This window comes from Lipophrys pholis (assembly GCF_963383615.2).
Source record: "Lipophrys pholis genome assembly, chromosome: 11".
Taxonomy (NCBI): domain Eukaryota; kingdom Metazoa; phylum Chordata; class Actinopteri; order Blenniiformes; family Blenniidae; genus Lipophrys; species Lipophrys pholis.
Genome location: NC_137631.1, coordinates 27,725,192 through 27,741,637, shown reverse-complemented (window position 1 = coordinate 27,741,637; position 16,446 = coordinate 27,725,192). Strand labels below are relative to the sequence as shown.

The window sequence follows — 16,446 nt, the reverse complement described above, 5'->3', positions numbered from 1 at the left end:
GTCCCTCCTATCTCCTTTCCTATGCACCTTTCCTTAACCATGGAAGTGTTTTGTTTAAGTGGCGGCCATGATAAGGAGCGTTGGAATTCTCAAAAAGCTAAGGAAAGGAGGCTCAATGCTTCCTTTAGAACCTCCTTTAGCCTAGGAAACACTGATGCTTCTTTTAGAACCTCCTTTAGCCTAGGAAACACTGATGCTTCTTTTAGAACCTCCTTTAGCCTAGGAAACACTGATGCTTCTTTTAGAACCTCCTTTAGCCGAGGAAACACTGATGCTTCCTTTACCAAAGGAGACCCGATCATGCTGCCCCACAATTCCTTGCGGTGACAACATTTAAAGGGACCCGCTCATCCGAGAGTTCAGGGAAACAGATCATGTAAGTTAACAAAGCAATAATCTGCCTTGAACAACTGTAAATAATCTAAATCAAAAGTGGTAGAAATGAGCTTTTTGTAGTCCATTTTCATAAAAAAATAAAATAAATTCACTACAACAGATGTCACTAACCTTCGCTGCCACTTATTATTACGCCCCCTAGTGGAAGTGCAGTCGGATTGTCAAAACAACGTGATCGCCTTTCCCTAACTCCTTTACAAAGCCTCCTAACACATTTCCTTAACCCTGTGACGTCATCCAGGGGGTTAAAGCAAAGTGGATAGGAAAGGAGAAAGGAGGGACTATTCGGACGCACCCTATCTCTTCCTCCATACAGGAAGTGTGCGAATATCAGCCTTCGTACAACACACTCCCTTTTAGCTGTCACCCATTATCACTTATCGACGCACATCCGAAAATAATCAAGCCCTACATAACTCAGCATTTATAGTGTCTTACTGATACAGTGGGTATAGTGTACATTGGTTTGCTTGTTAAAACTGAATCAAGCAGACAACAAAATGTCAACTTGCATGTCTTTAATGTCTGATAGATTGTGGTCAGCAGTTCATTACATAAGATTATTTTTTCATTCACAATGCAAGACAAAAATCAACTGAAAATACACAGCAAAACAAGAAAAATATACTGAATTCACACATCTGCAAAATAAAGCTTTAAGTAGAGCAGGTATTTATATTAGAGAATACACTTTAATCTGCTTTTTACTTTTATATTTCTTTCATTTTAAAATAATAATACCATAATCATGACACTTCTTTGATTACATTCACTTCAATTTTGGTTCCATTTTTTTGACATATTTCTCAAATAGCACAGTTTTGCTTTAAAAGCATGAATGGCCCAGTCGTAGAGAAAAACCCATCCTTTCACAAATGAATTCACACATCAGCGAGGACGTGGAACATCTTTGGAAACGTCGCTGCATTTTGAGGTTTTTGGCGGTCGCGACCGGCCACAACAAGCATGGACTCAGCGTCATACTGGAGGTACAGCACAGCAAAGATGAAACACTCAGCGGAGAGGGAGCAAGCAGCAGCGACGGACGGAGGACGTCATCATGACAGGATGCTCAGGGCGTCCGTCAGCGCCTTCAGCTCGTCCTTCACGCCTTCCAGGCCTCCTTGGATCTTCAGCGGGTTGTCCAGGACTTCCACACTGCTGGTGTAGGGATCGTACTTGACAGAGAAGGGGCGCTTGATGCCAGCGACGTAGGTCCTGTCAGAGAGTGAGGGCGAAGCCAGGTGAGAAGGTAAAGCGGGGAAAATTCATTAGGATGGAACCATTCAGACACACTTTATAATGAAATAAAAGTTAGACATTAAAGCAAGGCGAGGAAGAATCCTAATTGATTAGGATTGTGAAACACATTAGAGCAAATCGATTAAGAAATATTAAAAATATTTGGATGAATGGTTTATTTCGGTTACAGTTACAGTGCAAAGATTTAAATTTTATAGCGCTTTAAAGTTCACACATATTTGTGAACCTCTTCCCGAGGACCTCAGGAGTCTGGTTGTTTCATATTCTACATTCTGAGATCTATTCAAAGCTTGATAGAGCAGAAGTGAGATTTTGAAAAGGATCCTTTGACATTCAGGCCCCGTTTCTAATGTTTCACGTGACAACACCTAAACCGTTAAAAGAAAGTGGTGCGTTCACACAGCAGCAGCAGACACACTGACAATGATGTAGTTAGTATGCCGGGCCACAGGAGGGCGCTGTTTTTTTGTTTTCGTAAAGAAACCACACAGACGTGTGCAGAAAGCAATACGCTGTAAACGTGAACAAACTCGAGAGAACCCAACATCCTAACGGACTGATGATGAACGATGAATTACCGATATGAACGCTAAAACTAGAATACGGAGTAAAACCACTACGGGTCCGCCATGTTTGTTTAAAAGAACTATTTTCAAAGGGAAGGGAGGGGGAGATATGTGCAGTACCAGCACTCCACCACCTCCGGAAGTCTCTGCAGAAATGAATCACGGCCGTGAAGGAATCTTTCCGCCTATAAGAACTTTGCCGATGCAGTGGATCCTGCACACTGGTGTCGTGTAAAGGGACCCCACAAAGATTTTCAGATACACTCGTATTCGTGTAAACGGGGCCTCAGGCAGCCAGGGCAGAGACTGAAGCTCAGGTGTGAGGTGCTCCGCCCTCTTTGTGCCGATGAGGACTGTGGATGAGCAGAAAGTGCAGAACTGCAACGTTACACGCTCGGCGTTGAGGTTGATTTTTTGAGTGAATCACGAATATACAGTATATGCACTGAAGCAGTTTTTATCTGTGAGCCCAAATGTTTCACTTGGCTTGGAGATAAATGCCCAGTCGCAGTTGGTTCTCGATGTAGAGTGAAATCTCCACAATGTCAGACACGCTAAAGCTGATGCTACTCGAGAATACTTTTATTTCATAAGTCCTTTCGCAAATGTTCCAATACCCATATTTTCTTATTCAATGTAGCATGCTTGCCATGTGTTGTATTCTGCCACCGACTGAAAACTGTCAAAACACTCACGAAAGCTACTTGTTTTGCAGGGCAACATTTGATGTGCCCGCCAAATAAAACTCCAGAGTTTTGCCTCGGTAAGAAAGGCTCCATTAGTAACAGCTGTCTCCTGGCAGCCATGGCTGACCTACTAAAGTTTGTGGCCTCCCGGGTTGGCTGCCTGTTTTCTGACCTTGTCCTTACATAACCCCTTCCTTTTTGATTTTATTTCTTTTGTTTAATTCTTATCCCCTGCTCCTCTCGGTTTTGTATTTTATTTACATGTTTCTGTGTAGTCCAATTAACAACAACAAGAGAAAAGAAATACCTGAATTTCTCTTTAGCGTCTGTGAAGCTCTCAGAAACAAAGTAGACCGGCTGATAGTCTTGATCTTGATACGGCTGCACTGCGGCGGCCTCCGGATCGAACTCCCTCGTCTCTGGCTCGTCCGACAGAGAGTGCTGGGCGGGTGGACAAAAAAACAACAAAAAAAAGACTGACAATGAGCTGACGGCTCATTTGGCTGCAGTCGATGCATTTCAAATAAACAGATAAGAGTAAATACACTGGAATGTACCACAAGTTCTCCGTAGGAGGAAAGTAGCCCGGCCCCGTAGGCCTTCACCTCACCGTTCTGTTTACACAAGCCATACTCGACCGTGAACCAGTACAGCTGATGGGAAAAAACAGAAAAATAAAAGCAGAGTGTGATTTCACAGCAAATTCATTTCAGACACATTTTCCTTGAGAGAAGGAGAAGAGTGTTTCCCACTTTCAAGGTGAATCAAATTTACATGTCGACTCATGTCACTCGTGAAAACACATCCTTTTTTTTTTTTTTTTTTTGCGTTTTAGTGCCAGAAACATTTCACGTTGTGAATACAATGTAGTTTTCATGTTGGGCCACTAGTGGGTGCTGCTGTTCGATTTTTGTAATGAAACCACACACATACATGCATCATCTATACAGAGACGGAGCCCCAGCGTTTCATTTTCGCCCATTTATGAGACGGAAAGTTTTCAAAAGGTTTTCAGTGGCTCCGAGCACCATTGTCACGTAAAGAGATTTTACATTTTCACTTGAAAACGTTAAGTGATGATAAGTGTGACGCGTTAGAAATCCTTTCTCAATCGAGTGGAACTGGAAATCTGGTAGGTGAGACTTGAGTTTGATTTGAGTTTGTAAAAACATACATGAATCAACCTATAACTGACGTTTTAAGGCATTTCACTGTATTTTGCACGAGAAGCTTTATGTTGAGATTGTAGTAATTTTTAGTGTTTGTTTTCAATATTTTCATCACGTATACGCTGCACCACAACAAAGAAAGACTTTAGAGGATACATTTAACGGTTATTACGCCACTATTATGGTCCGCTCAAGATGAAATTGGACTGTATGTGGCCCCTGAACTAAAATGTGTTTGACATGTGTTTGTGTTAGAGAATTAAAGTGTCACTGCATTGGCAGAAATGACACATTATCTATACTATTTTAATCTTGAAAACTATTCAAAATTTAAGCACTGGTGATGATATATTGTTTATTTATCCCAGAGTGAGGAAATCCCAGTCATGCAATAGTGAGACTTAACAGATTATACTAGATAATAAGGTGAAGAGGATTAGAACTAAACATTGAGTGGCGTGCAAAAAAGTAAAACACAAAAATACGTTATTGTAAAGCTATAAAACTATATGGATCAACTCTCTACAGCAACATTCATGGTGAACCATTAGTGGGCTATCAAATAAGAAAGAATATCTCTTGAGAATGTGTTTACCCCCCCCCCCCTGCTAACAAAAACATGGGATTACTGCTCATGTCTTACTGTGGACAGTTTCTCAATATCTTCATCTGAAGCCCCGAGTGATGCCAGACCAAGATTCTGCAGAAAATAATCAATACACTGTTACCAAACACGTAATGACAGGAAGCAATAACAGTGAATTCTGCAAACGCCGGTCAGAGACGAACCTGTGAAAACTGGGCAAAAGTGCGATCAGCCAGCATGGGGACGTGTCCCAACAGCTCGTGGACACAGTCACTGCAGAGGAAACATTGCTTTTAATTCAACTCAATGCAAACTTCACATGGAAATCTGATCTATTGATTTTAATATGAAACTAATAACAGGGGAAAAAGCAATTTGATGTGTTTATTTACGTATTCATGTATGATTTGTAATTAATTCTAATGAAATTATGATAATGATGTTCAAAATTAACCAATTTGAAAGACACAATGGCTCACTCATCAACAGCGCAGATATGATGAGACTTGTGTGATTGTGAATAGACGTCATGGTAATAGGATTTCACTTCTATAGTGTTTATCCCAGCGCCTGAGCGTTCCCCAAAGCATTACATGTTGTTAATCACATTCACCCACTCACACACATCAACGTGTGTGTACTCACGGTTCTGGGGAGTGCATGGGGGAGGAGGCATGTCGGATGTACTGGGTGCACTGGAACACCCTGAAGGCCAAACTGGCCAGAAAGTCTCTGGCTGAGAGCAGACCGGCCACCGGGCGCAGCTGAAAGCCCGTGCGCTCTGGTCGGGAGTTTGGAGACGAATAAAAACACACAGACAGACAATTGAGAAAAGAATCCCCCCCGGAGCCGGACGGTGGCGTTCGCCTTCTCCTCTGATCTTTACCTTTCAGGAAGCGTGACACGTCTTCCAGCTGGGGGATGTTGTCCGGACTGTACCCGCAATACCTTTCCAGCAGACGAAAGGCCTCCAGGTATTCGCTGCAGGCGTGGGTGGCGTACAAGTCCCTCAGAGTGGCATAGACCTCCCTCCTTTATGTGGAAGAAATTACATTATTGTTAAATTCAGTTTTTATTTAGAAACAAAAAAAAAGACAAAATGTAGGAGAAAACAATCTTATTAGATTAGTAATCTATATCGCAAAGATATATATATATATATATATATATATATATTTCCTGAAAATATAAATACATAAAATAAATACATTTAAATCCAAGTATAGCACACCTCTCAAGCAATACATACATAAAACATTTCTGAAAAGGGGACAATCACTTTTATACTTGCACAATAAAAGGTTCTATTTTGGGTGTTGTTGGGGGATATCCTATGAGATGTAATTTGACATTTCTTTTATAAAATGTATAGCTTAAATATTCGACAAAATGCATTTACTTCTTCTTGACACTTGATCAAAGTGATTGTTTATTAACATTCTTTATGATGGTACACAATGTAATGGTTTTAAATTTCATATTTTAATCTTTTTTTTTTTAAATAAAAGGCATTTAGTCATTTTAAAAATCTGTGTTAAACTTTTCTTGCTCAATGTTTTTGAAAATCATTGTTCCCAGGCCGGTCACAAAGTTCATAGTTAAAATTCAAACAGGTTTTTAGAGGAGCTCCATCTGTAACGCATTTACTTTAACAACAACAGCAACGACAAAAAACATCTTGTGCTTCTAAATTACTCAGCGTTTGATGTGAACTGCAACTTTTCTCACAGTAAAATAACAAGAAGCATAAAAATATATCCTGATTTCATTGATGGTGTATTTACTTCTAACGAGGAAGCAGCAGCTCTTACCATGTGCTGATTTCCTCTTCTGTGTATTCCACTCTGGGAATCAGCTGCCCGCTGAGGACAAACATATGTTCTCATTTAACTGAAATAATCACATTTTAGTCTCACATCCTTTTTGTACTTAGTTTTAAAAAAAAAAAAGTATATCTCACTGTCTGTATCTGAAGGCAATGTCTCCAATCATTTTCCTCCTCTGTCTGTAGACGGCGTCTGTGAAGCCCTGTTTAAATCAAATATGCCAAACACTGATCACATTTTCGAAACTGGTCCAACAACAAAAAGCGCTCTAGTAATGAATAATGCTTTTAAATATGTCTGCTCCTGGCATTGTGCTTACTTACAGGATGGTCTTGATCCAAGTCAGGATCAAATTTGGTGACCAGATGGTGACATCTGTCCAGATCTGCGATCCTCTTTGGGAACCAGTGAACTGAAATAAGAAAGGGAATCAATCGACTTGTGCTATTTTATTTTATTTTTTTCACTTATTTCACAGAGGACTTGGCAGGTCATTTACATTTCACTTCTTTGGTGGTTTTAATGTCCTCTGCGTTCCTCTTGATGGAGCTGACCAGAGTGCTGACGTCTGACAGGTGCACCTCGCAGCGCACAAAGTACTCCAGTCCCACCAGGTTGTCCTTCAGCTTCCGGCACGGCCGCGTCTCCAGGTGGTGGATCTTGGCTTCGAATGTCTGGAACGCAGTCGAAGCACTGAGATGAACTCAAAGCACTAAAGCAACAGATTACATTGAATGGAGCAAGTTTTATAATTGTGTAATATTGGGTAATACAAACTTTGATAAAAATTTCACAAATTAGATATGAAAATGTGACATCTGAACGTTTCATCTGTCTTTTTCTTTCTTTTTTTTTTCTGCAGGCATACTTCAGGTCACATGACTGCTGAGCTGCTCCCAACAGGAAGACCAAACATGGCGGGCATCCCTCCTATTTTCGGTGGGAGTTGCTATATTTTCCTATAGCTTGTGGCTTTAGTTTCGTTTTGAGAGCTTTTCTACTTCAACCTCTTTCCGGTTGGTTGTCCATAGCAACACCATAGCAACCACAAAGAAACCTCGATTTTCTGAGAGAGGTGAAAGAATGTACTTTCTAACAAAAAAAAGTATTGCTACCCATAAACCAAATCCATACTGTGAAAAATAAAATGTATATTTGTTCCTCGATAGGCAATCAAAACCTAAAGCTGCAAGATATCTTCAGCTATAGCATGGATGGATGGATGGATGGATGGATGGATGGATGGATGGAATACCACTTTATAAAATGAGCCACACTTGTAAACAGAATGATTGCTTATTTATTTTTAGCCAATAAATCATTTAGTCAATTAGATTTCACCATAAAGACCTAATTTGAGGGTGAAATGATCCCTGAGAGATTTACCTCGTGTCAGAGACGCAGACCACAAATTAAATGACCAACATTTGCTGCAGACTTGTTTGCTCCCCAGATCCACGAGAGGAGATTTAAGGAGGCCGAATTTCAAAGTGAAGAAAACTCAATTGATCATTGTCCATGTCAGTCTTCCTGTTAAAAAACAATCTGTTTATTTCTACTGTCACCATGATGTTCATTGTTCTTTGTACACATACAGTGTAATTTTCGCTTTATAATTAAAACCTTTCATGAAATAAATGAAACCGTTTTAGAAATGCTTTAAAGTTCTGTTCTGTATGTGACAGAAGTTTTCATGTGAACTCATTCAAATGTGAGAGTTCAGTACTTTGTTTTTATTTTAAAAACTTAATGGCTTGTGAATTTTAATAAGAGAAACACTTTCCTTTTTTTTCGAAACGAATTTATTTTGATTCTTATCATTTAATAAAGCTTAGGTTAAAACCCAAACGGAAATAAACTTTTTGACAGATTTCAGGAGTATGATCCATCCAAACACAGTCAATTAGTCATATCGACTTTCTAATTAAAAAGGAAATGCGCCAAGTTGTGTTGCGATACCTCGAATACTTTGAGTGTCCTTGAGAGTGCCGGCGTCTTGGTGTTTCTCAGAGTGAAGAAAATGTTAAGAAGCGCTTTTCCATCGTCCTCCTCAAACACGATATGCTCGCTGGCCTCAGCCGCCTCCGCCGCTGCGACCGCCGCTTCGCGCTCCTTCCGCGCGTCCTCGATCAAGCTCTGGCGCCTCCCCAAGAACCGTTGAGACTGTTTAGAACAGAGATAAATGAGGACACGAGCATCAGAGTCTTCACTTTTTAATCACAATCACTTCCCTTACTTTTTGAGCCTCTTTGGGGATATTTTTGGAAGTTCTGAAATCTCCAAATGCGCATGTGATCCAAATGAATTAGGAAACCCCACTGATTTGTGAAAAAAAAAAGCACGTTTTTTTTAATTGTTTTTGTTTTGTTTGTTTGTTTGTTTGTTTGTTTGTTTGTTTGCTTGTTTGTTTGTTTGTTTTGTGGGTTTTTGTTTTTCCTAGATCTACGCAGATCACGTCTGAATTCATAGGTGTTCCCGGTGCGTAATGGACACCTCGACAAGATGTCCTTACGCAAATTAACACTTCAGCAGTTTGATCGTCCTCTGAACACAATTAATATCAAACAAAATGATAGAGATAAGTACACATAAGTCCGAACTTTTGCTATATCTTGCTTACCGTGACGGAGTCGGACCTCTCCAGCTCGGATGCTGCTCTGCGTATGCTCTTGGTGGAGGACGTGGAGCTGCTGGAAAGAGGCATCTTCAGGCGTGTGTGTGGCAGGAGTGGCGCTGCTCGGGCTTCAGGGTTTTTTTATTTTTTCTTCTTCTTTTCCAGCAGACAGGTTGCCTCTTTTATGGGATCATTTGTTTGCGGTTTCTGACGTCAAACTCAGACTAGTCCCACTCTCATCAATCAATGGCAGATTTTATGACACTCCGCCCAATTTGAAAGCTGATGCAGGTCAATATTCATATATTCTGTGAAGATTCACAATTGTCTATGGTCTTTAACGCAGAGAGGTTTGAATGTATAATAGTAGTAATAATTACAAATGCATTCAAAGTTAAGTATGATATGATATGATATGATATGATATGATATGATATGATATGATATGATATGATATGATATGATATGATATGATATGATATGATATGATATAACACCATATATAGGCATTTTGGACATTGACACAATTTATGTTCTTATATGTAAAGAATAGATATAAGAACAAAGATTGTTTGATAGATAGATAGATAGATAGATAGATAGATAGATAGATAGATAGATAGATAGACCCGACCCTCGAACTCTATGGACAAATCATTTAAAATCATCTTTTTAACGGGAAACTATCTATTATCTCCCGTCCAAATTCCACTGATTCTGTGTTGATATGTTGTGACTGTTTTTTATTCGCTCCTTTGTTGATATTCTCTGCTTGTTTTTCCTTTTTTTGAATTTCTATTTTCATTGTACTAATGTTTATTGATAGGGACGATTTCATATAAGCCCCTCTCCTGCACGATCATGTTTAACTTTGTATAATTCCAAGATAATTCTTATTTTGTGCAAATAAAGAAAAAGAATGAATGAGAATATGTTGAGAATCCCTCTAATGGGCCTCCTGCTTGATTCCACTGGGGCTAATAGAAGATATTAGAACTGATGGACCTGTAGACCCACATCAACAATGCATGTGAACTCACAGTGAACCAAACCCACATAAATCATTGATCGGGTTTTTGCATATATATACTTTTCTGTGCATGTTTCTTTCATTACCTTTGCACAAGAAAGTTTAGCCGCGTGTAGTCATTTTGATACTATGATCAAAGCTTCCACCTCGAGGCTTCATGTAAAGGTTAGACAAGAGAAAAAGTCATCTGTGGAAAATTAGTCACTTTATCAACTCAATCCAATCTCCACAGCTCCTCGCAAATTAGATTTGATTGTGGGGGTGAAAAAACAAACAAAAAAAATCACATCCACTCGCAACAGGGCAACGTGAACAAGCCATTGTTGTTGCGTTTCAGCCACTCTTACCTTGGCAACAACCACATCAACTGAATTTGTGCCGCTTGCGGCCGACGATTGTGTGCTTAACGTGATCGTGAGTGATGCACGGTGCCCACAGGCAAGAGGAGGTAAAAGGATTATTGCATGACCTCTCTGGCCACATGCTGCCACAGCAGCAACCTTGCAGGGTTGCAGAGGAGGAAGATGGGCCCCGGTGTGACTCCCACCTCAACCTGAACACACAGAATGAAAATGCTAAAGAGCACTGGTGCAGCCCTGGGCATAGAAAACGGTGATACCTTCCTTTATTGGAGGGCGATGAAGTTAGTCTCAGACACATGGACCGAGATGTAAAAAATGCCTCTCCACTTTGCTTATCAAGCCTGTTTTCCGCATGGAAACTGAGTTATTTCTTTCCTTTTAATCTGGACCTTTTGTGAAAGTCATTGAAGGTTGAGCAGCATAATATTGACATTTATCCACAAGCAGAGCAATTATCAATTTCATGCTTTCAGCCATGTCTCTTGAAGGTAGTTGGATCACATAATGATTTACCACTTCAAAAAAACTACTGTATGATAAAAATGTGTTAAAAGAGCAAGTGAAAGCATTTGAAACATATATCAAATTGCAAAAAGAATGGATGAAGAACAATAGTTTTGAAACCACCAGAGCAGGTTCATTAAACTGCAACCAGATATTGTGTGTCTGGGGAATGGCAGCGCAGCTACAGGATCAAGATAAACTGATATCCAGAGTTTTCCTCCCTCTAAATGTCTGCTTTCCATGTCAGCCCAGTTCATCAGGACGGAACTCAATGATTTGATTTGAGCTAATAATTTGAATGTATTATAATATATATGTTTCATACTTTACCACAAAAAAGGATTTACACATGATATTATCAGGGGGCCGCAGTGGGTAGCGCTTTCCCCTCACAGCGAGAAATCTGGGTTCAAATATCAGCCGGCCTTTCTGTGTGGAGTTTGCATGTTCTTCCCCCGTGTCTGGTTTCCAACCTTTTAAATGACGATGTTTTCACGACCGCGTTTCAAGTGAAAAAGAGTCGCATTTGTGTTTTCTTTTCAGAAGAGTTTTGCGTTTACATGGCAATGTTCTGTTGAAAATGATGTCGTCTTCATGCTGGGCCACTAGTGAGAGCTGTTGTTTGTTTTTGTAATAAAACCACACGTGTACAGAGAACAATACGTCATATGGATGGATGGATGGATGGACGGACGGACGGACGGACGGATGGACGGACGGATGGATGGATGGATGGATGGATGGACGGACGGACGGACGGACGGACGGACGGACGGACGGACGGACGGACGGACGGACGGACGGACGGACGGATGGATGGATGGATGGACGGATGGATGGATGGATGGGACCATTCAACATCATTAAATAACACTCTTTAGTTTTTGAACACTAAATATAGAGAGATCTATACAATAGAACTTAAAGCTGTAGGCTTTATTAAAAGATCATTGCAGTCACTCTGTATTTATCCTTTTTATGAATTAATTTAGAGCGTTGGCATCATACACCTGGCGTGTGCTTCTTGTGGTGTATAGTAGCTCAGCTGCACAGGAAGTCCTCTCTCGCTTGGCTGACTCATTGTCGCCATGGAATTGAACCCCTCCATTTCTCCGACCAGGTAGAGACGGAATCTTTTGTCTGAAATGTTGCACTTGAAGAGACAATGCTCCTCTGCCATTCAAGTCCACTGTGTTTATCCAATTCCATCTTCTCTCCTGGAAGTGTCCAACGCGGCCGCGAATGACACGGGGATGATAATTATTGCAATTATGTATTGATTCAGCTGCAGCATTGTGGCTTTGTGGGTGTCAGCCTTTTCCCTGCATAATTGTGTGACTTCAGACGGGTAATTGCATCTAACAGGACCATCTGGGCAATCATTCATCATCCTCCTGATTTCTTTTCCCGCTCTCCTTGTCCAACAATGGTCGTCACTTTTGCAGCTGATCAAGAACTAGGTAAACATAAAATAAATACCCAGTCAATGGCTGAAATGTTGGGGAAACGTTCTTAAATCTGGCGTATCGATTTCAAGTTTCATGTACTTTGTGGTTGTTTTATCTGAATCGAGCCTGCAGCCCGTCTGGGACTCAACATCTTTAATATGATTCTTTTTCATGTGTTGTTTTTGTTGTACAATTACTTTTTTATTTTAAAAAACAATCATACTTTGACAGTATGAAAATGGCAGGAGACAAAGAGTTTGCCGCTTGTTCGTGGTGTCAGTTTGTCAATCGAAGGACAGGAAACCAATCAGGTTTAATTGACAGGAGATGTTGGATCCCTGGAATGGACTCAAACAGCATCGTTATGCAACACTATATAGCACAATGTCAGAAGAATATACAATGAAATACAGTACGTCATACCATCCAAACAGAAATGATGCCACGAGATGTGAAACGATAAAATTTCAAAATGATAAAATCCAGTGCGATACAATATGGTACTTTGATATATGATACGACGTGATGCAATAGAAGTTTTTATAGCAGACGCTCCACCCGAGCTGAGATATCAGTGACGCTGCAATGAAAGCGAGCGACATCATTGTTATCAAACTAACCTCAAAGCCGTGCTGGGTTTGTAAAAACATGCATAATGCAACTGGGTTTTTTTCAACATTTCACTGTTTTTTGCATGATTAGAATTTACTTTATGTTGAGATTGTAATCATTTTCAGTCGTAATTGTTTGCTTTTGTTAAATATTTTTGTTAAATATTTTTCTATTCTGTGCCACAGAATAGAAAAACTTAAAATTTTAAAGGTAAAGGTTATTATGGCACTATTTTACAGGTCCGCTTCACTAAAGATCAAATTGGGCTTCATGTGGCCCCTGAACTAAAATAACCTTGACACTCCTGTCATAGGTGGAAAGACAATTCTCCCATCAATATATTATGTATAGACTTGTCATTGCACATCCTTCTCATTCCTTCCACTTATTCAAAATGAAGAGTGTTTTAATTCATTTTGCAATTCGGAGAAAATTCCAAAATCGCAAAAAACGAAAACAAGTTTCTTCACTCTCGGTATTTCTCCTCAAACCCTTCCAATCCTCTGCTTTTTAACTGGGCATCTGTGATGTGCGATGACTGTGATTGTTTGGTGCATGTGTCAAAATACAGCTGCCAAGTGGCATGAGTAATCACACAGAGCGCTTCTCCGATTCCTCTGTCTACATGTGTAATGACAGGTGGCATAAAGCGTTCTCAGGGTGGGCGAGTGGCTGAGCGAACGATGCTCAATGGTCCATGCGACTGGCGTCATCAAGCCGGCGCCACGGTGGTCGGTAACTATACAGCAGTGGCAGTGGCATGACTGAGTGTATCACCAACATCATTGATGAGTCACCACAAGGGTCCAGGGTCTGCCAATTCAGACAATCATTCTGCATTTTGGCTTCACTTTGTTCTCATCAAGGCTCAAACATTTACACATTGTGCTAATGCAGGAATGTCAAACACATTTTACCTCAGAGGCCTCATGCAGCGCAATTTGATCTCAAGTGGGTCGGACCAGTAAATGATTCCATTATAATATAAATAGTCATTAACTGGAACTCTAAATCTCTGTCTTTGTTTTAGTGCAACAAAGTATTAATCGATCATTAACATGATCACATTTAATGAAGTATTCTTTTACAACACTTGAAAAACCTGGAATTTGAATATTGCATATTATTCGATCCGATTCGATTCGATTCGATTCGATTCGATTCGATTTGATTCGATTCGATTCAACGTAATTTATACAGCACCGAATATAACTAAGTCATTTCAGGACATTCTTACAGAGAAAATCGAACAATTCCACATGAGCAAGCATTAGCGTCTGTGGAAAGGATAAACTCCCATTTTTATTGGAAGGAAACCTGTACAACATTTGGTGACATGTAGAAAAGAAGTGACAGGTTGTGATGAGAAAGTAACAACACTGTTAAATGAAGTATGTTGAAAAGAACCGAAACTCCTCATGTAAAATCTCATGTAAAAGAGCCGTTAAAAGGAAGCAGCGGCTCTAACCTTTTACACCACTTGTTGATAATTCCCTCATTCACAATCAATGCTTCAGGCGACACATGTTGTGTCTCTCGCTGGTTCTTTGTTTATCAAGCAGCCGCAGTTCCTTTCCAAATGTCATATCGGATAAGTGTGACTGTGGTCCGGAGGTGTCCACATACCTACTGCCTGTGTGGAGTTTAATATGCCCAGCGGGATAAAAATTCACAAAAACCTCTGAGTGGTTTATCAGTGATTTTTATCAATGTTGCATGAATACTTTGAGCACACAAGTGAGTTGCTTGCAGGTTTCGAGTATGCATGTAAATCTGATTCCCCGCCTGCACAAATGACCCAAAATGATATAAGTATTGATTTGTTTTAGCCCTCCTAAACCTGCCATGCGCCGCTGTAACTCAGCGCTTGTGGGTGAGTCTCTGGCTGGGGCCGGGGTCACACAAGCTGCACAGTGATGTTGTAAAATGACCAGTTTTCCCTCCAGCAGAGTCACAGAGGCTTTGTGACTGGAGAGACTCTTGATTAGATTTACCTTTCCTTAATGGGCCCTGTCATTCAGCAGCCTGGAGGGCCGGGATTATAGAGCTCAGGATGAGAATCGAACAGCTGGAGCCTCAGACGAACCGCACTTTCAGTCCGACAACTGCTGATTCTACCAGTTATATCACAGCACTTTGACAAATGTTAGTTGAAATGACTAATTAATATTGTTTAAGCTGAAGTTGGTTCTCATTTGTTGTTTCTCGTTGCTTTTAATTTGTATGAAGTCACAATATTATCGCTATTTGCACTAGATAATCTGAAGTACTGCTTATTAGATTATCAAGTTTTCACCATTTAGTTAACGCAAGTAATGTAAACAAGAATTGGAAAAAAAAGTTACCACAAGACATTACTTTCAATTTATGTGAGCTCATAATAACAATAGGGACCCAACCTTTTAGGTCGGGATGCACCAATACCACTTTTTTAAAGGACAAGTACAAGTACCAGTACAAACTTTTAGGTACTTGCTGATACCGAGTACCGATACGAGTGCTTATTAAACACCATAAAGCCTCATTCCTACTCCATATGTACACAATATCCGCACATCCTCTGTTTCTGTTTAATGTTACGAGTATTCAGTGCAGTATCAGATCCTATACTTATCAGTACTGGTGCACGCCTAATTTTCAGTCCTGCTTACTTAGAATAATCAAGTTATCGTGACTCATCCTTGTTGCTTTAGAAAAAAAAAGATAAAATCAACTCATTACATTTTAGTGTAGATTATATACAAGCCTACATGTGGATGGCAGTGATTTTTATATTTCTTGCCAAAGATTGTTGAATCGACGTCATGAGGTTTTAGGCGAGTGAGCCAGTGTTCTTGTTTCGGATCTTTTCTGATCAATCGAGACACACATGTGTTTTATCTATCCAACCACACACATGAAGTCAGTGAGTACAAGCTGGGAGAAGATACAGGGTCCCTCCGTGTGGATAGAACCAAGGTTAACACTGGTTTGTTCCTCGCTCAATAGAATAGATCAATGAAATTGTTTCAGGGTCGTTAGTGTGACTTCACGGAAGTCAAATATTGCACCGGTTTAGATGTAATTATGGAACATGCTGTATGTTTTATTTTTTTGTCTCCTTTGATGCACATCCTCCCCAGAAAGACAAATGAAATAAAACTTGACTTGACTGTTTTAACTCAAAGGCAAAATCATCACGTTGGTGTTGTTTCAGAATATTGGTTTAAAGACTAAATTTAAAGGTTATTGCACTATTTTAACAGTCTGGTTGGGCTGTATTGGTGGCTCCTGGACTAAAGACTCCCGCAAACAGCACGATTTTCGGCCGTCAAGAGATGAAAGATCGGATCGTGGGAGAATCATTCGTAAAATCGGCGGTCGCAGCTCAAATTTGCGGTCGTT

The 16,446-nt window shown here is 40.1% G+C and overlaps 1 protein-coding gene across 1 annotated transcript; it reads right to left on the bottom strand.

The window, feature by feature from the left end:
- Positions 1 to 900: 900 nt before the first annotated feature.
- th (tyrosine hydroxylase) lies at positions 901 to 9,261 on the bottom strand. Its single transcript, XM_080475820.1, has 13 exons — positions 9,113 to 9,261; positions 8,452 to 8,655; positions 6,992 to 7,166; positions 6,816 to 6,904; positions 6,627 to 6,694; positions 6,478 to 6,528; positions 5,553 to 5,698; positions 5,312 to 5,447; positions 4,870 to 4,939; positions 4,724 to 4,780; positions 3,469 to 3,564; positions 3,219 to 3,352; positions 901 to 1,614 (listed from the first exon to the last, which is right to left on the bottom strand). Exons 1-13 carry the CDS (start codon positions 9,194 to 9,196, stop codon positions 1,455 to 1,457), a joined length of 1,470 nt encoding a protein of 489 aa, XP_080331946.1. The 5' UTR covers positions 9,197 to 9,261; the 3' UTR covers positions 901 to 1,454.
- Positions 9,262 to 16,446: the final 7,185 nt, after the last annotated feature.